The following is a 26,010-nucleotide window of genomic DNA, read 5'->3' on the forward strand; positions in this document are numbered from 1 at the left end:
TGATTTGGAATCCTCACTGGGCCACAAGGGCATATCGAATATATGGTGGAAAACTGGATTGTTTGTACAGTGGCTAAGCTCGCTGAAATACTTAGAATACTCTGTTGTGCTTAGTTGAGGGAGTCTTGTGTGAAAGATCTGTGTGTGTGTGTGTGCTTTTGATCTAGTGTGAGTCTGTGCGAGTATAAGGTGCTGTGGATGGAGGCTGTACATGTTTTCGTACGTGTGTGCTTACAGCTGTGCACATGGGTTTTTGTGTGCACTCCTTGCTCACACGTGTGTGTGTTTGCTCAGGGAGGCCTCGCTGTGGCCTCTGCAGCTCAGTGTTGACCTCCTTCATCTTCATCTTTCTCTCTCCCTCACTGATGAACACAATCTGTTCTTTCAGATCCACGAACGGCTGCAGCACTACGAGGAGAGCAAACCCGTCCCCGTCCTGGACAGCGCTGCAGCTCTGGCCCAAAAAGTAAGTTCTTTTTTCAGGAGGAGAGCTTCTATTTATTTGGTTGCAAATACTGCAGGGTAACAAATGAATGGGGGGAAAAAAAGAAAACAAACAGCTTTAAGTTGTTGAGCCACCGTGCCACCTCCAAAAGAGCTCCGGTTCTCCTTACCAGAGATTCCTCAACGGATGAGCATCATTCTTCCAAAAGATATTCTTTCATTTGATGTCAGGCGCCTGTGCCATCGCTGTGGTGGCAGAGAACTGAACACATTTACACTGAAAGTGGAAGCAGAGATGTTGTGGTAGATAAATCCAGATTGGCCCATTCGACACATGAAGGTCGTCTGTGTGTATGTGGAAATTATTCCGTGTGGCAAACGAATCTGACACTGATTATGACACAAGGCTCTGGAAAAAAAAACCTAACACGAATGTTCGGCTTCTGTCTGGATGTGAAAAAGAGCTGTTTCCGTTAATTAAACCCAGCAGGAATTACTCGCCAGTTTAAGATTCAGATCGTCAAACTCCACGATTCTTTGCTTTGTAATCAGAAACATTTGATAAAGACTAAAAACATTTCAGGCAGGAAACGCAGTACGCAGTTACCAAGCTAGCACGCGCTCACCATCAGCCGCGTGTAACGACGGGAGGATTGTGCATTTTATTTCCTGTTTTTCCCCAAAGTCTCGGTTTGTTGTTGTGGCAGGTGATAACAGAACAGGAAGGATGTGTATCTGAGAGAAGTCGTTGAGATTGAGGTGCTGCCACCCAGATTTGTCTGGAGGTGTCTGGTTGGATTGGGATCCGGTGACTGTGAAAGCCATAACATATGATTCACATCATGGTCATACTCATCAAAGCATTTAGTGAGTTTGCATGAAAGACTCTGCGTTTGTTTCTCTGCTCATTTATCTCAGTTTTTCATTCAGGTTGTCTCTCGCCTACGCTCACGTTACGTCTTTCCTTACTTGCATGCTCTGTCTGACTGTTTGTGTTTGAAAACCAAGCAGACATGATTTGCTTATACTCAAATCCAGAGAGACTTAATACAAGCAGATAGGTAGTTTGTCTCGCCGTACAACAGCTTGCTTTTCTGCAGATTGAATACAGAAACTTCAGACCACAAGTGCCAAGCGCCGCTTTATTGCGTGTCTGTAACACATACAATCACCAAACCCTCAGCTCTGATCCCAGTAGTGCGCAGTAGCCTTGACATTGTTTATCCTCAGTCACCTCTTACCCTGAAGTGATCTCTGCACTGTCCCCCTTTCTCAGTTCGGTCTCTGTCCCAGAAACACTGCACTGTTCCTTCTCTACACCCACCGCCAAGCCTGCCACATGCTCTCAGCCCAAACGTCTCGCCATACTCTGTGAAATCAAAAACCCAGCTCTGCAGAGCCAAACCGATCATTTTCTGAGGGCAGAGACCGGATAGAAGGGCCACTCATTCAGAGTAAAGCTGGAGACGGATGGATACGCTATGACGGACGACAGCCGCGGACAAAGTACAGATGATTGAGTCCCGTCATATAAACAGAAATCAGGGAAGGAGAGAACGTGTGAGAGATTCAGAGACAGGAAGCAGCACAGCAGCATCACCTGTGGCCTACAGTCCTTCTTCATTGGTTGTCCTGTTAATGAGAAGTCATCACACAGACCATAATAGTACCAACAGGACCAGTGATGATGATTTTCTTCCACTGGCCCCCGCCGCTCTCCTCAAGCTGTGAAACATATTTAGTCTGATTTATTACATAAATGTCCAGCATCCGGACATTTGTTACAGTATTGTTCGTCTGCGATATTTATTGAAAGCCACGTGTGCACATAAGCATGCAGTGCCCCGCTCACATCCACATGTGAACACACACACACACACACACACCTGTGTAAACCTAAGAACCAGCCTGGCATGGTGAATGGAGAGGAGGAAAAGCCCTTTTACTGGTGTGTGGTTTTGTTTGAAATCCTCAGCTCTGTTTATTGTAATCAAAGTGCCTGCGACTATTCCACCCCTTCTAAAGAGCCCACAGCCATACATCATCCTAATTAGTACTGAGTCAAAGGAAAGACGAGAGAAAGAGGGGCTGAAGTTCTTACAGTCGGTTGGGGTAAAGCCCGAGGAGGAGAGAGTCCAGAGTGTCCTGAGACTGTCACGAAAGAGAGGCCGTCTTGTGGTCTAGAGTGGTTTTCCTGACCTTGCAGGCCACAAGTGTCAGTGCAGGAGCCAGAACGTTCCATCCTGGAGGGTTCGCACACACACACCAATGCAGATGACAGGACGGTCCCAAAACAACCAGGACCCTTAACCAAACCAGGACGGCTGAGCCTGAATCTGCAGGGACAATATTCTCAAAAATACATTTTATTGCTACTTTTTCTTTCTGAGTTTGTTCTGCCCTGCTGTTAGCTCTGGCAAAGGACGCTGCTAACCAGATAACACCAGAACAAGAACTCCTCTAGATTCAAGCAGGCAACAGCGTGTGAAGGATTGTTTCTGTTTCTCTTTGCTCTGCCTCCCCAGGTTGTGGCAAGAGTCCACAGACTGTTAAAGAGACCCCCAACAATCAGCTTCCATCTTCCCTCCCCCTTACAGATTTTCTTTCTCCTCCTTTTTGTCAAATTACAGACTTTCAAATTTATGCTTCCTGGTAAATGCCCCGCAAAGCGTCTCCCTGGGATTATCAGGTATCGGGATAAAGCCCAGAGATGGCGTATCAAAGCGTCTCACAGCATACCGCAGTCCTGAGTCCCCCTTCCTTGGCCAGTCAAAAAAAGAAATCTCCCAGCCGCGAGCGTTGCAGTGTATTTTTAAAGCGGATTGTTTTTCACCCATGTCACTGCTCCAAATGAGCGTTATTGAAGTGGTGGCTGAGGACCGAAGTGCAACGGGAGAGATCTACAGTTAGATGAAATTCATTTCGGGCTTGGATTTCGGGTAATGGAGCCTTAATTTATTGCCTAACATAAAATGACACTTCAACCCTCGTCTGCCCCCGGCTGCACTGTCTAGCGCACACAGCAGGTGACTGCCACCGCTCAAGCAGCCTAGCGCCGCCAACGCCGCCTGTAACGTGATCGATACTGGGCCCAGGGAATAGGTGCTCTATTACCTACACATAGAGACATGTCAGTAGGTGACTGTACACACACATCTATGGCTGTACATAGACGTTCATTACTGCACACGCAGCCTCCTTCCAGCTCTCATCAAGGCTGAAATAGAAGCACTCGTGCCTCATTGTGGAATGTAAAATACCACATTACATTAATCCAAAGGGGCAAATCAGCCTCACACATGCGGCTACGCTGAGTCAGTCGAATCTGTCTCTGTCACAAGCTAAACGCGCCACATCAACAGTAGACTGAAGGCCAGCCCCTTGTCCCAGATCAGTGTCCACTGCCTGAACTGAGCCTGTCTGTCCTGGTGGCTCACATGTGTCCTTCTCCCCTCTGAACACCCTTTCCCTTCCTCTGGCGAGCTTCCCAACATCTTCATATTCCCCCAAAGGCCTGCTGTTACTCAGGAAGACCACTGGGTGCCATCAGAGAGCACCACTCTGCAATCCATACCTACAACTAGTAATGGGAAAGACACACACACTCACACACACAGAGGGCTTAATCAGTGTCAGGTGGCTCTTCAATGTTAGCTTTTACTGTTCAGTAAATTATGGCTCCACGAGCCTTTGCTTGGTCCAACGTTTTAAAAATGTAAATGAAACTCAGACCATAGACCACCAGAATATGACACAGTTATTGTTGGATGGAGATTTGATCTGAGAATTTAAGATGTATTTAAAAAAAAAGAAAAGAAAAGAAAAAATAGCTCCAGTCTTGAATTTCAGGGTCAACAATGAACCAAAAACCAAAAATTGTCTTTTTTGTTGCAGCAGATACTGATGCAATAACTGGTAACATCTCCTGTTCCTGCAGATGGAAAAATGTGGACCTGTTGTAAGAAAAGGCTCCAGATAATTAATGAGAAAATTAAGAATAGAACTGCAGCACCTGCCGCGACATTTAGCAATATAACTTTCTAATTTTTTTTTTTTTGAAGGATGATCCTCGACTGTTGGTTTACCATGTGTCCTTAGTATTAAGTTCAACTGTCTGAGTTACAGGCTCATAAAAGCATGCAAACATTTTACCCTGGCGTTAAACCACTTCTTATAGCTTTTGTTTCTTATTGTTTAACTTCCTTTTATTCTTGTCTGTCTCCTTTTTTTTAATCCTTATCCAATTTAAAACAGAGGATTTGCTTTCCATAGGGCTCACATACAGCGTGCGGTGTCAATCATTAGCTTACCTGCAGGTCATTACTCATGGCTGAAATACAACTGCATCTTAAACCTTCCACTGATATACTTCACGTATTGAATGACCCCATTAGAAATACATTTGGACTGAAGCCACTCTCAGAAACTGCTTTCCTCTGATACTCCGTCTCTTTAAATTTGATTATTTGCTTGAGAAAAATTCATGTATTCATTATTTCCTTTTTAATTTTATTTTTGTAAGAGTGTGAAAGCCAGTATTTAGACCGTGAGACTTTAAAACTTTTATTGAAACCTATAAAATATAATAATAGGAAAACATCTTCGTGCATAACTGTGTGAAATTGAATCACAATGCTGCGTGAGAATGATGTCAGGTGAAACGCTTACTGTAGTCAACCAGTGGATTATTGATCAGTTACACTACAAATCGAGCCAAAAGGCATTTTATCCCTCATGTGAAATGGATGACGCAGATTTTTTAAATAAAAGGTTAACATGTTTTAATAGTTTTAATAAAAACTATCTGAGAAAAAAAAAAAAAAAGGGTCAGCTTGATAAATTGGCAGCTAAATATAAAAGCAGCGAGGCCTTAGCTGTTCAGGGTCAAGAGAGAGCTATAAACTGACACGCTGGGATCAAACTTATCTAAACACTGCAGCGCCTGCCATGACATTTAACAAATGAAACACGCACAGTCTCAGAGGAGACCAGCATCATTTTTTTTCTGTGATGGTCTGAGGATGGAAAATATGATTCTAACAGCGAAAGCACGAAGGTAGAGCTCAGAGTGTGTAGTCAGATATGTCCCATCTGTCCTCCGCGCTGAGTTATGGGACAAGGTGCTTTAATAGGACAATATGAGGGAGTGGAAATGTACAGCTCTCCGTCCTTCTCTGCCTCCCTCCCTCGCTGTAAACAGCTCGGCGATGAGATGATGGATGATGCTGTATCAGAGCGAGAGATGTTCCCTCACTAAAGACCTTGACCCTGACTCACCTCCAGCTCTACCTTCCTTTGTTTTCTCTTTTTTTTTCATCTTTATCTCTTCTTCTCATCCTCCTGTTACACATGTGGTCTCCCTCTCTCTCTGCGTCATTTGCTCCTTCGGATTCAAGTTTCTTTTTTATTGTGTATATTTGATAAAGTGAAGTACTGCAGGGTAGAATGAGGTTCAGCGAGAGTGACCTTGACCACTATGACTATTCATTAGCTCTTTGAGCCCCCCCTCCAGGGAGAGAGGGATTCTGAACCAGTGGAAATACTCAAAGAATCCCCCACCCCCCACCCCCCACCACCACCACCACCTGCTCCCCCCTCCTGCCACAAGCACATGTTCCTGTCTTCAGGTGAAGTGACATAGCGTCCTCCCTAACCCCAGCCTGACCCTCGGCCCCCTGCCTTTACCACGGCCTCACCTCTGCAGCCTTATTCCCACACCACAGGGGTCATTACTCAAACAAACTGTAGGTTTTTCCAGCCCCTGTCATCGTCTGCCTCAGCATCACACTCAAAGGAGTGCGCCGGGTTTTCAGGAGGTCTCCCTGTTCGGCTTATCTGTGATGTGATGACAACAGACAGTGATCCTCGCGTCTTTCATGCTTCTCTGCTGCTCTGCTTTATGCAAAGACTTTCAACAACTGCAGCATGTGTTTAAAGGTAGCATTATCCCACGAGAAGATACAGACTGCGCCGTGAACTCATGAGTTTACTGTAGGAAAACACTGAATGTTGTCCAGCGAGCAGTCAGAGTTTCATCCTCTGGAAAGACGTTTGTAGCTGTAACAAGTTTACTTATAGAAATAGACAAATGAATGAGTACCATCATCTCCCATTTCATTTTTTGTGTATATGTTTTAATGTCTTGTATTTGATGTTAACAAATTAGGATGTTTATGTTACTTGTTAATGCAAAAATCAGCTTTATATCACATCACATGATTACAAGACTTTTTTGTAAAGCCTTAAATAGAGAAATGAATATCAGCTGCAGAAATCCTGCATGGGTCGGCCGAGTAAATGTCAGTGTAATAAGATGAAGAGTTTCAGGCAAAGTGTAAAAGTTTTCTGAAGACTGTGGATCAGCGCAGGCGTCAGGCAGCTTCTGCCAGTGCTCCAGATGTGACTTCATTCTTTTGTTCGTCGTTAATTCACACATGAAAATAATTTTTATTTATGTTTTCTCTTTGGATTTCAGCTGTCACTCATTTATGACGCTGATGTTGGAAAGAGAAACAGTCTCATGTTGACCATCAGCTTCAGATCCAGTTAGTCCCAAACCATTTGTTATTGGTTCATAATATTTTGCTCCAGTTTTAATTTCTTAAAAAAAAATTAAACTAAACTTAATCTGACATTATTTAAAAAGTAATGAAACCTTCCTTCAAGATCTCGTTTTATGGCTGAAACGAATTCTTTTAATCCTTTAATCCATCAGTTAGTTGAGTTCATTATCAAAGTAAGAGCAGATGAATTTTCTGTCTAATCAGTTCAGCTTTTACTTTTCATTATTCTTAAAATATTATGAAGCCAAAATTCACCGATACAACTACTGAAGGACACAGTTCAGTTTCTATCACAGATACGTTGACCTAAGGGTTTTTTTTTTTCCTGAAGTGTGTTCAGAGGCTGAACTGCTCCACCTGTGGGACAGTTCACATGCATGTGATACAGAAACACACATAACCTCATGTACAGTATGACCATCTGTACACACGTGTTCGTGCATCACACGTACAAGAGAAGAAACATGACGGTGGATGTGTGACAGCTCTCCCTTCCCCACACACACACACACACACATACACACACACATGCAGACACCTCGGTCTGTGATTTCCTCTGGAGCTCTTTGTGTAGTCGGCATCAGATCGCAGTTGAGTACAAGCAGGTCTTTGTGTGGAACGACTTGCTGCTCCTCTCCACGTTCGCTCCACATCCAGCAGCATCCAGCAGGACTTTCCATAAATCAGCGTGCAGACGCAGGAGTGTGGCCTGGGCTTTAGAAGCAGAGTCACTCGTCTCACAGCTACCAGACATTCATCATGAACGTGGTCCAGCTCAGTCCCCGCTGCTCTGAGATGCTCTCACAGCTCACACTGTTTCCAAGAGGAACCGACTGATTTCTCGGGTTCCTGAGATTTTCATTGAAAAATGATCCCGCTGAATGTTAAGTTTAACCAAAAGAGCTGTGGCAACAAGTGGGACTTACAGGCCCTGTGACGAGGGGAGGGGAGGGGAGGCCTCCCACTAAGATGCACCTGGTTCACCACAGCATTACCTTCTTCACAAAGTAATAGAATCAGTTTAGTTTCACTAGTTTTCATTAATCATAGACAAATAAGCCAGATGCTGCAAAGGAGCATGTGCGTTGCAATCTACTGAAATGATTTCAGTTATTAGCAGACAGCACATAGCCGACAAGCACGCACCTGCACGTCAGAGCTGCATCTGCCCACTCTGTGTCCGGTTCTGTCGGAGGTTTCCTCCTGTTTTTCCTCTCCTCTGTCACCAGTAACCGATGGTGAGACTGTTGAGTTTTTCTTGATCATATTTTAAGGTCTTGACCATCTGCAAAGTGTCTTCAATGAAGAAAAGTGTAGGAAGGTTCACTTATCTTCTTCTTTCACTTGCAGACCTTCTGCTCATCGTGATCACTTTCACGCTTCATGAAATACTGTGAACACAGCGTTTGCTCAGCAGTAGTTTCCTGGTCAGTGCTGAGACAAGGCACTGAATGAATGGAAGAATGTGAACAGATAGGATTTGACCCCAACATCGCCTGATCGTGCACATACATCAACGCACGAACTACAGATCATTATTAAATCACAAACTACTCTGTTGTTATTTATGGCAGAACTGCTGTTGAACCATTACATCAAATATGAATCCAAAGTAACGGAGTGAATGTTATCAGGGCAAAAAGACAGGAAACTTTCCTGAAATAAATTAAGCACAAAAAGTCTTATTTAAAGTCTGTGCTGCATCTATGGGAGAACGTCTACAGAAGACAGTGGGATTTTTAAATTTCCTATCAGTGTGTTTAAGAGACTTTCCTGATATATTGTTCTGCGAATGCATTTGAGTGAACAATCTGTGTCTTCTCCTCTTCAGCTGTCTGAGGAGCTGGAAGGGAAAGCAGCCAGTGGAGAAATCAAAGAGCTTCTCCAACTACTGGCCAAACCCCACATCAAGGTGAGTTCGACTCCTGTTCTTCTTTACGGTTTGGATCTTTGCTTTTAGTTTGAAACAGCAGCGGCATTAAAGAGATGTGGTTATCATGCTGTGCACGCAAAATAATACAGCTGTTCAGGTCCAGTCCGTTCTTCTTCTTGTCCTCTTGGCTGCAGCCGTCGGCCTCATTAGCCAGATGCAGACAGCTACTAAATAAATTTACACGTTTTTATTTTCAAATGCATAAATCTGGTCATCCATTCATCAGGCCCCGCAGGTGTCAGGCAGACAGAGCTGCCGTGATGCTGGACGGCCTCCTTTTAAATGCACTGTCATCGTGCTTATTTGGGCTCTGCCAGAAACAACAGCTCAGTACGAAGGAGTCCTCCCCCTCACCACAATACACACACACACACACACTTATGGTGCATACAAATATTCAATACCTCTCAACAGCAGGTTTGTGGAGAGACTCTCTCCCAAAAGATTTAGGCTCAAAGGAGGATTTCTGAATGTCTGTTCTGGTGAGGTAATGATTCATTTTTTAAATTCCTCCAATATAACTGTAAATTTCTGATAAAAGAAACAAAACCAGTCACACACACAGACACACACTCATTTATATGTGATTGATTGAAAGATATTTGCAAAGATACACAAATAAGTAAACTAAGGCCAGCAATCAACACACACAGTCCCACGTAGACATGTAATGGTGGATACACACTCACACACACACTCGCAGCCGCTACCCTGAAGACAAATGGTCAAAATATATCACAGCCTTGCTCTCCTACTTAACTACGTAGGGACGTTGTGATCTCCTTTGTCTCTGTCAAGCCCGGAGTGAAATGCGCCGGCAAACGACCGCTGCACTCGCCATGAAGCATGCCTGTGTCAGAAATGCCGCGTTTATTATTTTAATTATGCTTACGGTGAAAGTATTTGGCGTGACAAGACCCGATCCATCAAAACACTGAGCTCGTGAAAGTCATCGATCAGGAAGCTCAGCAGCTTCAGCCGGCGAGGTGAGTAGAGGCGAAGGTAGGAGACGGGACCGAGGGCCACGTGTACTCGCGCTCTCACACTCCAACTGACGTGGATCCAGAGGCTGAAAAGGCGTCCATAGCTAAAATTCATATTTGACATGACAGTAAGTTGTAGGCTGTCAGGATGAATTAGAAAAAAAAAACAAAAAGCCCTGCTCTTTTATAGAAAGTGTAAAAATCATCCAGTCCCCTCTGAGAATATGTGGCTCATGGAATTTGAAATTTTTATTTCTACAGTATTTGGGTCACATTCATGTGTGGAAATAAATTTAATAAGCACCACATATTTTCCAACTGGACTTTGATCTGAACGAACAGATTGGAGTTTTATAGTTCGTTGCCGTTTTCTGAGAGCGCCTGCTATTTTCCCCCCCTTTAACCTTTTATGCTATGGCTCCTGCAACGTCACGGCCAAATCTACAGCTTCAGAGTTGGTCTCAGGGGTTTAACCGGGCTGCTGTGATGTAGAAGTGTACTCCAGGGTGTGTCAGTACACCGTGACATCACTGTTAGGTGTGATTACAGGTGCCTCAAAGCCCAGAGAGCCACAGAGCCCAGCACATTACTGCCTTTCAGCCTGGTGTTGAATTGCTTTTTAAACACAGCCCAGTTAGATCAGACTGCCCTCACTTACCAAATGAAATGACTGAGTGATAAACCTTCATTAATAAGAACTGATTCATTAAAACCTCTAAAAAACATCCCAATAACCAGAAAAATCCTTCAGACCTCTGCACTGGTACCAAGTCCTCTCTCCACCTTCAGCTTTGTCCACTCAGGAAGAGCGTCACCAGTATTTACTTGTTTTCGCTCCTTTGTTTATTTTTCCTTCTGTATTCCGTGCTATTGTTCTGTTCTCCCTCCACCTCCACACACCGAAACGCAGCCGACCTCAGCTCCAGTGCAGAAGGAGGTCAGCCAAACAATTCTACGCGAAACGATGGAAAAATATTTTGGCTATTGCTTCCTCTGCTGCCGGCCGTGCACCTCGGCAGACTGCGCTGTCATAAGCACAGAAGCAACTGAGGACAGGAACCTGCTCATCAGAGCAAAGCTACGCAGCGCTGCAAGTCGAAACGTTTCAAGGGTAAAACTGACGTTACAGTCAGCGCCTTGTTCAGAGAAAGCTGGACTCACCTTTTATGGATCTTCTGAAAAAGTTGTTTATATGTGTAGTGTTCTGACATAAATCGTTTTTTTTTTTTTTTTTTTTAAACTTCTCTGACTTCTGTGAGCTTCGGTATATCAGGTTTTGAGGGCAGGCGTCACACCTGGTTTTGTCAAGTTGAGTGTTTGACATCTGCATGTGTTCACACACTTGCACATTTTCTCAACTTCATGACCTCTTCTCTTGCATGTTGGTTTAAGTCCATCACCAGGTTTTGAGCATGTGGGCCTTAAACCACGGGTCTGAACGCTCCTGCTGGCTTCACTGGGAACGCTGGGTCAACAATAGATTAGTTCCAGCATCCTGGGCTTTTACTGTACCATACTGGGGTATGGAGGCTCCTGCCATTTTCTTGACATTGTGTCTCAAACTGTAGGCAGCATGTGGGCTTGAAGAATAAAGCATTAAAAGGTTGCTCTCTTTCTGTCTCCATCTGTCCTCCAGGGCACTTGATACCGTACCAGCCAGCCCCAGTGTAAATCACAGGGCCGGGGGTGTAAAACACAAGCAGATGGCTGCTGCCTTTGAATGGCGTCTCTGTGCGATAGTAACTGTATCACTCTTAATTATGGCTGAAATGATCCATTCCTAGGGTGGGGATATAAATCAGCCTCTTTAAAACTTCCCTCTCTCTCTCTCTCTCTCTCTCTCTCTCTCTCTCTCTCTCTCTCTTCCCTTCCCTTTCTTGCCGTTCCCCTCTGCCTCGAACCTTCTCGTTTACGATTTGCACATGAAAAAACAACTTTCGCCCACATTAGCTCCCCTCAGCAAGACTAATATTGACAGTGATGAAAGTGCCAATTATGATGGCCGGTCTGTTTCCGCCAGCGTATACGGAGGTAGGTGTGTGTGTGTATGCATGCTCGCACAATGTGTTTGACTCTGGGCGGTGTGTGTGCTGAGGTTCAAGGCTTAGAGAGGGTGGGTGCGAGTGTCGTATCCCAGCTGGCCTACAGCAGCGCCTCCAAGGCAGAGCGCTCGCAGCAGGGTCCCTTCCCGCCTGGGGAGAGCAGTTACCCTGCACCGATCCTGCGCCGCCAGCTGAAAAACGAGCGGGCCAGTGACAGGGCTGGGGGCTTTAATGAGAGGCCAATGCCAGGAACGTATGGGCAGGTTTATTTAGTCAAGCACAGTGATCTGTTTTTCTAGGATCCCTATTATGCCTAATGAACACAAACACACGAAGCGAGAGAGGACAGGATGCCTGGAAAACAAGGGTGGTTTTGCTTCCCTTCATCTCTCTTTCCGTCTCTCACTTTCCTTCGTTCTCCCTTCCTCCTCAGGCCTCAGCTGCAGGGCCTACACAAGGATATAACTCCAGATTTGATTAGGCAGCTAATCCACCGGCACTGAGACATAACAAGACCCACTGACTCATATCAGCCCAGGAAGAAAGTTTCCAGATATACAGTGTGTTGTGTAAAACATTTGTACCTGTGTAGTGCCCCATGTCAACGGTCACCAGCCAGGGCATGTACCATGTGCTATCGATTAGCATAGAGCTGTTACTGCTCCTTCCTAGAAAGTTTTTACAAGGAATTAGCTGTGGCTCTGTTACGGGTTGTTAGGCGCAGCCATGGGGGAGAATGTGGCGGCGGAGAGAGCTGGACCAGATTTGAGGAAGTGCCATCAATGAGAGGACATCCAAAGGTCAGGATATTAGGCCTGATGGATATAGTTCAGAGGAAACAGCAGCTGGCAGGTTAGTGGAGGAAAGGTTGAGGTGAGCATGAGGAGGGAGCGCGTAGGGAGAGACAGAGTTCAGTGAAATTCTTCCATGGAAACTCTCTTAACTTTTTAACATTTACTCTGTTTTGTACCATTTTTTTATTACTGCAGAAATAAATCTCTGATCTAAGTCACATCAAGTCTATGAAATGTCAGAATGTATTAAAAGATGCCCATTTCAATTTCCCAACGCCAAAGCTGACATGTTCACATTTCTAATTTGATTAAATGATAATCAGAAGTTTTTTTTTTACTGTGATAGGAAACAGAGAAAAGCAGCAAACTCTCATTTCACAAGTTGGATCCAGGAAATGTTTGACATTTGAATGACGTTTTTCTCGCAAGTAGCAATGAAATAATAATAATAAATAATCCTCTACAAAGGCTAAATCAGTGCTAAAAATGATTGTTGATTAATTATGTGTCAGTTAAATGACTGAAAGATTGTTTCAGCCCTTTTTCAGTCTCATTCTACGATCTAATGCTGCACAGTTTAAGAAAAACACTGTATTTCCATATGGGTGTCCCACCCTGCTGAGAGGCTGATGGACACCTGACTGACCCACATGTTGTCGCAACACAGATCAGGTGCTGTGACTGACAGTCAGATACCATAAAGAGAGCCGCAGCACCGCATGTATCCAACCTCAGACTCCAAAAAAAAAAAATCTCCTTTCTCTGGCTTTGTTGTCACTGCACGGGCCAGCTCTCACCAAAGGATGTTTTCAGAAAAGTGTGGGAATTTGATACAAGGCCACATGAAAACAGGCTTTCTGGTCCCCCCCCAGAAGAAGGTAACGAAAACAGAAAAGTGATGGTGGCCACAGTCAGAAGCATTTTTCCGTAAATATTAACCCTCTGATATTTTATTCAGCACTGAATAAAGTTATCGTGTGTGCTCAGAATTGTGTATAACATCATAACATTGATGGAACTGCAACTGCAAAGTCTCTGTCCATGACCTAACATGGTGCTATGAACATAATTTATTTGTTATATGGAGCACAGGCTTGAGGTCCCATTCCCATTCAGTTTGCTTTTATTGTCCTCATCTGCAAACAGTTTCTGTTTCCAGTGTTCCAAGAGAATATTTCAGTACTGTAATGACAGCATCCCCAGACATACAATACAACACAAAGTGTGTGTTAATGTACGGTGCAGATGAAAGCCAGGAACACAATGTTAGGCCCGTTCTGAGAAAAGCACAAATTGATGCTGGGGAAGATTTTGGGAAAATTTCCATGAAAGATAAAACTGAAGAAGAGCAAACAAGAAGAAGAGAGGATTAATGACATTTGAGAGACGCTTGGACAGGAAGACAAAGAAAATAAGAGAAATACAGGGAGGAAAGATGAGAAAGACCAAATGTGGGTTTAAATTTCTGTTCTTCTGAGATTTGGACTCTTTTTTTTTTTTTTTTTTTCTGATTTTGTCTCGTCTTCACTGTTTGAGTGGTTTGTTTCAGAGTTAAAACTGTGTTAAGGGTTAGGATCAATATTAGATTCAGAGCAAGCATCAGGTGAGTTAAAGAAAAATGATGGTTTATTATAAGTTGGATGTTACTTGTTTCACTTGGCCTTCGCTTTTATTGGTTATGATTACACTGATTGCACTCACCAAACCGTGGAAAACACAGGACAAGAAACACAAAGAGTCAGATGGTCAGACGGTCAGACAGGGTTAAGAAGCCAGCAGTTTAGAGGTTTACTTCAGAGTTAAACCAGGATGTTTCTGGATTAATAGGAGGTAACGACTGACCACGTTTGACCAACCTGGAGCTTTGTTTAAAACTTTTTTTTTTTTTTTTTTTTAGCGGTGTTGGCACAGATCTCAGAATATAAATTCAGGGGAAAATGGTGCTTTTATTAAAGTTTGTCATTAGAGATGATGGGGAGTGATGTGTATCAAGGGCCTCGGCCCTGGGACGTTCACCAGTCCCCGGCTTTCCTTGTGAATTAATGTAATGTCATTAATATTGACAGGAATGATGGTTACAAACACAGAAGTCAGACTCGAGGTGTAATAAACCGGAATCATCCTTTAAGGTTGGAGTCAGGAATAAATAGAACCAAGTTCTCAAAAGTATAGAAGATAAACTGTGTGTGTGTGTATTTGTGTGTATATACTGGTCAGCTTGTCTCTCAGTGGATCCCAGCCACAGAGACCCAGTTATGTCTCCTCCTCTCATCTGCTCCCAGTTAGCAACATCTTGAACACTGTACTGCAGCATGCTCCCATGTCATAAAACACACTGATCCTCTTCTCACCATATCCTTCTCTCTCTCTCTCTCTCTCTCTCTCTCTCTCTCTCTCTACTTTTGTCTGGCACATGAAGTGGAAGATGTTTTTCTCACTTTTCCCCCCCCCTCCCCCCACCCCCCTCCCCTCCTCAACCACGGAAAAAGCAGCACGCGTCCAGCTGCATCTTGGTCCGGACACGGAGTCGTTAAATAGTTTGAAAAATGAATGTCTCAATGGCATCATTCTTGTCTGTGTCCCGTCTCTTTTTTTTTTATGTCTGCTTGTGAATGTGTGAAATATCTGAGGCGGCTGAGAACTTCATTACTTTGAGCCTGCCGCCCGAACAGCGCGGAACATCGCTTCTCAGAGTGTTCGCCACCATGCCCTGGAGAGCAGCCGTAGTAAAAACGGTGGCCAAAGTTGCCCCCGCCCTCCCCAGGCTTCCACTTGCAGCCCCTGGTGAGCAGTGGTCCGGGGTCCTGGGCGGGTGCTGGTTGCCTTTAATCAGAGAGATGTATGGAGGGAGAGCATGGGCCTAATGACAATTAACGCATGTAGCTACAAGAACTGGCCCCCGAATGCTTTCAAATCCATCACCCAGCACTTGTGGGAGACAACCCAATTCATAACCATCCTCCTTACAGTCTCTGCATTTTCTCTGTCCTGCTCAAAGAAAGAAAAGACAGATTGAACTCTTAATTTCGTGTACTGCTCCACTTGCTAATGAAATCAGGGTAAAGCTAAGGCCTCTATGATTTGACTGATGACCCTTACCTACTGTTTCTTTCCTCCCATCAATCCCTCCATTTTTCTCCTTCTTCTAGAGCCTTCTGACCGTCCACGACACAGTTGCAAAGAAGAACTATGACCCCGAACTACCTCCGCTGCCTGAAGACATCGACGAAGATGAGGATTCAGTGAAAATCATAAGACTGGTTAAGAACAAGGAGCCTCTCGTAAGTAAAAAATCATGTGTTTGATCTGTACTTAGTGGTTTTCAGTAGATCCCAGGTTTTGGGGAGTTAGCAGTTATGATGATGTCCTTGAGTTTCCCCGGTCGCCTTAAGTGGTATAAAGATGCAAACCACTGGCTGCAACATCATGGGTTCAGATCAGTGAATATCAGGGACCTTTTGTTGTATGTTGTTCCCTCTTTCTTCCACTGGCAGCTTTCAGTAAAGGTGTAAAAATACTTAAATGTGTCTCCAACACAAATTCACCATCAGGTTCTTTATTATTTATAACATCATTATATTATTACAGTCCTGTTATCTGGGCTTTGTTCGCTAATCCCTGATTTTCTGAAAACCTCTTGTATCAAAGCAGGATCACACCACAGGTCAAGCCAATACCATACATGCTTTTGCTTTTGAGGTACTTGCCTGTGGAAATCCAACCCACAACCTTGAAGTTGTAAGCACACCAAAGCTAACCACAATTACCCTGCTCTTGGCCATGAGTATTTTCAGCCAGTCTAGGCTTGGTGTCTGTGAACGGCTTCCTTTTCTATCCTGGTCAGTGTTGCTCTCTTATTGTAACATGCCTCTCATATCCGCGCTCCTCAGACGTCGTCTCAGACGGCGAAAAACCACCCATCTGTCTAGACCAAGGGCCCCAAGTGCAGAGAAGCAACATCTTGGCTGGCACTCTCATTTTCACTCCACCCCTCGACATCCTGGGTGTCTGTGTTGTTAGATGACTGCCATACCAGGCATTCCCCTGGCCTTGTCAGCTAGTAAGGCACATTTAGGAGTGGGTTTCTGTAACCCCACCAAACCTAATTGGTGGTGGTTTCAGTCGAGGCACATGCCTGTATTTTTTTTTTCCAGCGTTCTTGCATGATTACCCCTGTTGCACCTTTGTTGTGATTCCTCAGTTTTGACCTCAGTGTCCTGCAACACATAACAACTCAACTGCTCAAGCCCTCAATGGCCTGTGAAAGACCTCCATCTGTCATCGTAGCACTTTGTTGTGTGCTGAGGCCCTGCCCACCTTTGATCTGTGCCGGACATGTCCTGGCCCCGTCCGCCTCTATTTTCACTTGGTGGTTTTCGCCCTGACCACCATCTTGGCTCCAGGCCGGCGCACGCCTCTTACCACACCCTGGGGAAAGGCGAACACACCTAAGCCATTTTTGGGTTCCTGCCTGTTGCATGTTCTGCGGAGCTGCTGAGCGTAATAATGTGGCTTGGAGGAATTCTCGCTCTCCCTTCACAACACACATTGTCGCGGGCGCTTCCTGCTAAGGCCCGTCCCCGAGCCTGATGTTGGATCACGTTGCCTGAAACCATAATGTGATTTACACCAGTCCCAGTCAGCTTCATCATCTCGCTGGTGTTATTCCATTACGTGAGTGGATGCTTTTTTGTCTAAGTGATTTGGCTCCTGAGTTCATCTGAAACACACATTTACGATGTGTGGTACTGTGTATTGTTGCACAATATTCAAGGTGTTAATTATGTAGAATATATTTTTGTAGCAGTATAGTGGCCCGGTTTATAGGTTAGGGGTGCAAACTGGTCATTGTGTGTTCTCAGTGTGACTGTATCTAAATAGAGAAGGTGCTGTGCCTCCACTGTACACTTAGGGGTCAACACGGGGTCAGTTTTCCCAAGTTCTCCCCGAGTGTAAGAAGTGTCATGGAGCATTTTTCTCCAAATACAATATGTCATCAGTAAAATTACCAGGCTCTGACAGAAAGCAGTTTACCCAGTTTAGGTTTATATGCATTAGATAAAAATGCATTTCATCTATAAATGTAAAAGCAGCAGCTGCTGAATCTGTCACTGCAGCGAATTTCACAGCAGTGGGAACTGTACAACAGCGTATTACACACTGGAGTAATGGGAAGTAGGTTTCAGCCCATTGCAGTGGAGTGGTTTCATTCTTAGGAGTTACAGCTGCCCTCTCGCTGCCCAAAGGACCTGCAGGGCACAACTGCTGCCCATAATCTCCTGTGGCTATAATTTAGGCCTGACCATGGTGTAGACAACAGCAGGATCATACTGGAGGGCATGGATTTTCTGCGGACGCATGAAAGAAAACAATGAATCATAAAAGACTGCTATTGTGTCGGTGAGCCATCTCAGAAATGTCATGTGTGACAGTTTTGTATTTGTCCTGCGGACACAAAGGAAAGGACAACTTCAATCGCCTAAGATTAGAACAGACTCTGGCTTCTTTTTGGACATGGGATCTGAACCTCAGACTCTGTGCTTGCGTCCTTTGTCATCCTATTTGCATTCGCATGCTCTTTCATCAGAGCTTCTGTTTTGTTTTCACTGTTTTTATTAATATGTTCCCAAGAGAGTAAAGCCATTTTCTCATTTGAACTCTGGCCTAAACGATGGTTTAGATGAAGGGTGTCGTCTGTGTGGAGCCGGGCAGGAGGCAGGATCGCTCGCTGTGAATTCTCCAAACACAGAATTGGTACCAAGGAGCTAGCAGAGTAAAGTCCGTTTATTAAGTTGCTGTGAATGTGTGAAAGCACTATGCGTCTTACATTTATCAAACAGTTCCAGGGGGAAAGGAGCAAATTGCCGCAGTTATAAAAACTTACAGGAAGAAAGCAGGACTTCTACAGTGGCTACGATATACTGTTGTGTAGTTAAAGGGCTTTTCACACCAAATTTATGCTCCATAATTTGTCTTTTTTGTGCACATTAACCTTTCACACCCTGTCAGCGGGAACCTTTTTCAAATAAGCTTCGCAGAGGAAAGAAGAGACACCTGTGTACATACCTCACTCTGTGAAATCCACAGCCTCCATGTATCTCGTTTCTTGTTATCGTGCTTCCTTTGCTGCAGTCTATCAACATTTAGCATCGCTCACCTCCCCCACTGCAAAAAAACAAAACAAAAAGTGAGCTGTATGTTGAACCTGCTTGTCAGGAAGTTTTTGTTTGTTTTGGATTGATCACACAATTCTTTGGTTCTTTGTATATGAAAACAATTAAGGTTGAACATAGAACTCGAACTGGCTCTGATTAAGAATATAATTCAGTGTTCCAGCACAACAGCTCCTTTTCTTCTGTACCACATACATAAATGTGCTGACATGGCAATGACACTTAATGTGAAATGGCCTAATAGTTCTTATTAAAAACAGCACTTTGTCGTCTGTGAAGGTGAAGTTCACTCTGTTTTTGTGAGCCTCTGATTTGACAGTAAATTCTGAGGCTCTGCTTTTACCTCAGAAAATTGTCAACCTGCAGATCTTTAAAGGGAAACGGACCCTAATGAGCAGTTAGATCGTACATTAAAGAAACAGCCAGCAGGTCAGGTGCTTGTGGTGAAGTCACAGTCATTCCACTAACCAATAAAAAAAAAAAAAAACTCTAATTTTGCAGGGTCCTCATTCACCGCCGCACCAAATTGATTTGGATGTGCCCTTTAACTTGCAATTTCATATAATCAGCCTGAAATTCTCAAACTTGACATCATAACAACGGGGCTGTACAATATCTGATTTCCTTTCCGTCTGTCCTTACTTTGCTCTTTCGTTTTTCGGCTTCAGTCTTTCTCTCAGTCTGCCTTTGTCTCTGGTTCTGGACGTTGCAGGGACTCGGCTGTAGTTAACATGCAGGCCCCTTTCCTTGTGACTCATCCATTAAGTTAATTGTGATTAGTTGAGTGGTTTGTATTCAGTAGCTCTGATTAATTGCTATCATTTCTCAGAGCGTGACTTCGTGCCAGATTTTAGTGAAACAGTAAAAACTCTATCGTCCAGGACTGCCTCCCTCTTCTTCTTCTACCCCCTTTTTTCTGTTGTACTCCCTGCTCTCCTGCTGATTTTCCCAAACCGGCTGATTTATTAGCTCAAGCGTCGGGCCAATTAAAAAATTGTTTGGAGAGCAGCATAAACATGTGCACACATAGAGAAACATCAACTCAGCCATGACCTTTTATTGAAAGACTGTGTTATTTTGGACAAGGTTGCAGAACAGTTTTGGTGGGGGTCTAAATTTGAACGTTAAGGAGGTTGCGTCAGGGCTGAGTATGTGGCAGTGGAGCTGATTTACTGGTGAAGTTTGCCTCGGGTGATAAAGGGCCGGAGTTCAGACTGACTAATAGGAGGACTGTAGACAAAAGTTAGAGGAAGCCAGAATGCACTGGTGTTACACAATTCATGTCCAGATCCAGCAGTTTGGAGTTTGGATGAAGAGGCCTAAAACATGGGCTGCAAAAACGTCCACTTTAAAAAGTTATGTAGTGCTAAAGCATTTATTTATATCACCATTCATCCAGATTTAAGTGTCATTTTCTTGGTGCAGTGTAGTGAAATGTCATATATGACAATTTGTAATCACCTTTCTATGAATTAGTGACTGAGGAATTTGTTAATTGACAGTTCTTTGCCTTGGAGGAGCCACTATGCGATCCCAAAGCATTCTGGAAAATCCAAGTCCTCACACACAGGAAAAAAAAAAAGTGAAGTAGCAAAAGATGACTTCGAACGCCCAAAAGGCTGGGTACACCGCAGCTGCTCGGGGTGACCATCGCTATGATGTGAGGACATTTAGAGGCTGACAAGCCTGCTGTGGTCGGCTCTGTTCCTCTCATCTGGATGTTCCTGAAGCCCTGTGACGCAGATGTAAATAGCAGACGTGGAGATGCTCGCTGCGTGTGCCCCACTGTGTTCATGTTCGTTCTAAGCGCTATCGCTCAGTGCCACTCAGTCGGTGTCGGACCTTGTCACTGTCGGAGCACTGTTCATTCACTTTTCCCACTCAGTTCATCTTTAGTTGTCGTCTAACTAACGCGCCGTCGCTCTCTCTCTGAGCCTCTTGCTCCTGCTCTTCTGGTTTGGCTATCAGGCCTGCTCTCTCTGGTCATTCTGCATTTAAAGTCTTGGCAACACATTTTATTTGCGGTGATGTGAAGGTATTAGTGCTTTGAAGAGGTTGTAATTTAATTAGAATGCATTTCACTGTCCTTTGAGTAATGAGTTACCCCTTCTCTCTTCTCTGCCACGTCCGTGTGACACCTGTTGTATTTTGTGCTCATTTCTCTCACATTCCTGTTGTGCCCTGTTACCGCTGCCATACTGACACTCCATCCATCCTCTTCTTGCTTGTTTCTTCCATCCCAGGTTGTTAGGCATCATTAGCAGCCATAAAACCCCTGCTGCCAGGAATGTGACAGGATCAATATCAGGCTCTATCGCTCTCCTTCCTCTCTTCTTCTTCTTTTTTTTCTGCTCTGTGTTGTTGCACAGGATTGGTTTTCCCATCATGGCTGGGTGTCACTGGGTGTAACTAAATGGAAACATTAGACTGCAGGGTCCGTGCCATCCATTTTGCAGTGCCAGCCTACATAGCGCTCTGCCTGACATCAGCAGGCACCAATCAATACAACTATGCTACCGCTGGGCTCGGCCACCCGGCCGCCTCAGCCACTGGATACCAGTGGATCAGCTGGACTTCTCATTATAGACACACAAATAGCACTGGTTCGACATCATAGCTATAGTAGTGGGTGCATATACTAATATAGATGACATGTCCAACATTATTATTGTAAAAGCTCCAACTGCATGATTGATGTCGGTGGATTTTCTTTAATAAGGGAGTTGATAATTGCAATGAGACAGGAAAGTCTTGTGATCGATTCAGCTTGTGACGAACTTAGTTTTCCATGAATGGCAGCGGCTGGAATGAGCTATTGGCAATTTTACATGCCATGCTTTTCTCATCTGCGGCAGACGGGCCTCGTCTTCGCTCTGACACAATTAGGACGGTCGGATCGCCGCGGCTCTGATTCCATTTGTCTGGAAGCTTCAGATAGTTGCCGTCAGTGTCCTCCTCAGCTGAGACTGAAAACCATCCGCATTATGGCGTATTAAGCCTGCGCTGGCGTGAATGTAAACAAACGCAGGTTTACAGGATGAATAAAATTTGACTTTTGCTGAAACGTTTTTAATCGAGAAAGTTCTAAAAGGACACGACTACAGAGACGTTTGGGTTTTTTTTTTTTAAGTGATTTGTCTGTTGTCTGTTTACATCAGAATGTGGAAAGCAAATGGAAAGTAATGACACTGACTGGGAATTAATGAAGCAGCTAATGAGATTAGAGCAGACAGCACACATGTTAGTGTTTTAGACATAGACCCATGTGCTTTAAAAGCAATACATCTTTCACTTGATGGATTAGGCCTCAGTGTCTTGGGAGTGCTGCAGAGGAAGATGGAGCACCACCTTCGAAAACGTACAGACAAGTGGAGAGCACTGCTGTGGTTGACTGCCTCACTGTGTCGTGGTGTGTGTCCAGCTCTAAGTTCAACTTCTAGTGTGTGTGTGTGTGACTTGTAAGCATGTTTATGTGGGTGTAGGACTGAATGTTTTATCTGTGCGTGTGTAGATGTGCAGCCACACTCAGGGTTGTGTGGGTTTAGTTGAATTTTAGTAAACTACAATGCAAACTGTTAAGGATCACAACTTTTTAAATGTTTTTTTTTAAATTCAAATAACTAATTATAACTAATTAAAATACAGAATTTTATTACTTAGCACAGATATGTTGTATTTTATCATTTAGCTGTGAGATTTTCAGTTAAAGGATTAGAGGTCGACTGTATACGTCAGAGTGAGACACAATATTCCATATTATTCCCAGCTGCCGAGCCAAACTTACTTCAAAACTTGAAGCTGGGAATAGAGAGACCATTTGTACTGCACTTCTTACAGCCAAGAGATACTTGCTGAAAGGATGATGTAATTTTATAAGCCTTTTATTGGGTTTGACATATCAAGTGAGTAAAATGCATTTAACAGTTTTGATTTTGGTTTTTGGACGTTTAATACCCCTCTCATGAGACCCCTGTCTCCTCTGCTATCACCACCTAACAGAGGTAAAATGCCAAATACAGTCTGAAGAAATATGTAGAGAGTAGAATTGTATTTTATTTAGAATATGTGTTATTATCAAGTCATATCAGTGCATATAATTCAGTGTAAATTAATGTTATTAAATTAAAATATTCAATATATGAAAATGGAAAATGCATTAAGAAAAAAACCCAAAAACAATATTGCTCAAAGCAAACAGCCTGTGTTTGTTCGTACGTGTGTTCTTGTACAGCACTCAGGTCCAGCGGCTGTTACACCACCACCCTTGCAGCCTGTTGAGTTGTGAATGTGAAAACACGCACGGCTTCCAAAGCCACATGTGAGGCATTCCCAGATCCCAATCTCACGGCCCTCTTAAATAAAACGTCTTCCTCCCATCATGTGTAATCATAAACGTGGACACACACGTCCCCGGCACTCCTGCTCTTTTCCGCTCAGCGTTCCGAGAGCCAGAGAGCTCGGAGGCTGAATGTGGGCATTGTTGCCCGTCGGGCCGGGTGCTCCTCAGCGGCCCTGCCTCTCAGCCTGGTTTGGAAATGAAAAGTGACATGTGAAAGTGCTGCTTTCTTTAGTTGGGATAACGACAAGAAAAACGCTAAACAATCCCAGAGCAGAGATAGACCTGTCCCCGTGACACAACTGTCTCTTTGTATGCGCTCATACAGCTCACGCAGGGCTCTCAGACAAGAAACACACACACACACAGAGTACATAGTGACTAAATATCTGGCAGCGTCCAGCTTATAGCAAAGAGACGATGATTCCACTCAGTCTACATGGTGACTCATGAGGACAGTATGGAAACAAATACACATATTTGGTGAGATAGCCACACATTTTGCACACAGACTCACACACCCAAAGTCACCGGCACCTGTCTGAAGTACTGAGGTGGGCTGCTAAGTGTGTTTTCATAGCAACAGGGGTAATGACTTGCTTTAACATTAAGGTTTAAAGAGGCAGAGGAGGAAAAGGAAAGAGGGGGTGGAGGAAGACAAATGAAGGTAAGCCGTCCTGTCAGAGGGCCCTGTGCATTACACTGCCTGGCAGCTTCTCCTGGAATACCTCCTGCTTGCCATAATTATCATAATAATGACCCGCAATTTTCCTTTTTCTCAGTATACTTGTTAATTACGAGTGGTAGGTCAAGACCGAGGTTAAGGAAATAAAAAGGGAAACCAGAGCCTGGTTTAGTCTGAGAGGCAGACGAGGAATGAGGGAGAAAGGATAGGGTGGGAGGAGAAGCTTTTATTCGTTGCAATCACAAGTGATTTAATAAAACAGGTGGAAAGGCATGCAGAGGGTCACCCAAAGGGGATCGGCCTGCAGTGGCAGCTCTGTTGCATCAGCTAGAAAAATCATTTGACGTAAAAACCTCAAGTACCTTTCACTGCTCTTCGGCTTCTTTCTTTTTTTTTTCTTCCTCTTTGCCACAATAATGTGGATTTTCATCCGGTAATTCTTTACAGCGCTGTATTAATCTTTATAGGAGACCGTAACACTAAATGGATTTTCTGATCATGACCGAATACACTAATATTACATGATTTTACTCCTTCTGAGCAGCACTGGAGTCTCCAGCATCTGAGAAAGTATGTAAGAACTCATAAATATGCTGGGCCCAGTGTGTGGAACGGTCATGTGTGTTATGTGTGGGGGGCTCTGTGCCATCTCAGTGAGGTAAGATGAAATGACACACTCTAACACCAGATATGATTGGAGGTAATTGTATTTTAATGTCCAGGAGGCCCGTTCCCACTTTGTATTTGGTTTTTCCATGGTCGACATCTGGTGTGAAGAACGCCGGCATGTGTTTCCACTACACTTGTATTTATACCTCTAAACATACCAGTCAACACAGCAGTCGGCAGGAGTTTATTGTCGCCGTTACACTTTTGCTGTTAAGTGACATCATGTCAAAACACGTCGGCCTCTCTGCCCGGGCCGCTCGTGTTTGTTTTCCCTTGTCGCTCTCAATTTGGAGGGAGAAATAATGTTTGTCAAATGCCACAGCGTTGGGTTCGGTACATGGGGCGATGTTTTGAGTGGTCGTTACGGGCCGAGGGCTGGGTGTTTGAAATGGAGCGACCTGCTTGTTTTCCCTGCTGGGTTAGGAATAGTGGAGCGGCGCTGTGAGTTGTGGCCAATAGCTAAAGCAGAGAGATCCTAGGATCCTTCTGTCCCACTGAGGCACTTCCTAGACAGGCCACACATTTCCTCCCCTAGACCCCGAGACTTATGATGAGCCTGGAGCCAGCCCTCTCGTCATCCATACAACCTTAGCACAAGCCAGCAAGCTTCCATCATGTCATCCAGCCATCCATCTAGTCCATCAGCCAGAGGGCACTCCGATTGCCCCATAAGGACTTGGCTTGCCAGAACCTCATTGCGGCCAATCCCAGCCGAGCTAACATGATTAGACATCCAACATTCAGCTTGACTTGCTCCTCTTATCTGCTGAAGTTTCATGGCACTACTGTGCACTGACAGTTCCCTGGACGGTCTTGCCTCCATTCCATTCCGTCTAATAAACACACACTCTCATACAGGAGGGGATCCAAGTTTGAGTCCCTATTCTCTCTCTTTTTTCTGCACTGTATGAGGTGTGAGCCATTTGTCATCACATACTTAATGTGGCTGCCATGTCAGTATGTGTGCTTTGGTGCATGCGCTTGGAGGGGGGAGGGTGGCTTGATATGGACAAGCGTCACTCCAGTTCTCCCCATCGCAGGGCAGAGACTGAGCGGCTGCGTCCGGGCCTACCCAACAATAACAATCAGAGGCATTTATGTGTTAGAAGCTGAGGAGTAGAGCTAGGAGCAGTGGCTGCATATGGAGCTGATCACGTTAGGAGTGGAGGCTTCGGATCGCCTTACTGATGACTAATTGACCACAGCTAGAAGGCCCTCCTCAGTCCAAAATGACCCCCCTCTCCTCTCTATTTTTGACTGTGTATTTCTGTGCTTTGTGCCCTTCAGTGTGTAATTTCTGGAGCCTTGCTCTCTTTTCTTCATGTAGACGGCAAACTGCAGCGATGCTTGACAACAGGAAGAGAGAATCAGTCCCAAACATTTCAAAA

General features: G+C 44.4%; 1 protein-coding gene across 4 annotated transcripts in view; it reads left to right on the plus strand.

The window, feature by feature from the left end:
* Window positions 1-26,010, plus strand: part of mpp7a (membrane palmitoylated protein 7a) — a 123,725-nt gene that overhangs the window by 52,665 nt on the left and 45,050 nt on the right. For all 4 annotated transcript variants that reach the window (XM_041065476.1, XM_041065478.1, XM_041065477.1 and 1 more), the window contains 3 exons: window positions 389-466; window positions 8,839-8,919; window positions 15,909-16,040. In XM_041065476.1, coding sequence (XP_040921410.1) covers window positions 389-466; window positions 8,839-8,919; window positions 15,909-16,040 — 291 coding nt within the window. The remainder of the gene's footprint in view (window positions 1-388; window positions 467-8,838; window positions 8,920-15,908; window positions 16,041-26,010) is intronic.

The sequence above is a fragment of the Toxotes jaculatrix genome, chromosome 20 (assembly GCF_017976425.1).
Source record: "Toxotes jaculatrix isolate fToxJac2 chromosome 20, fToxJac2.pri, whole genome shotgun sequence".
NCBI classification, from domain to species: Eukaryota; Metazoa; Chordata; class Actinopteri; family Toxotidae; genus Toxotes; species Toxotes jaculatrix.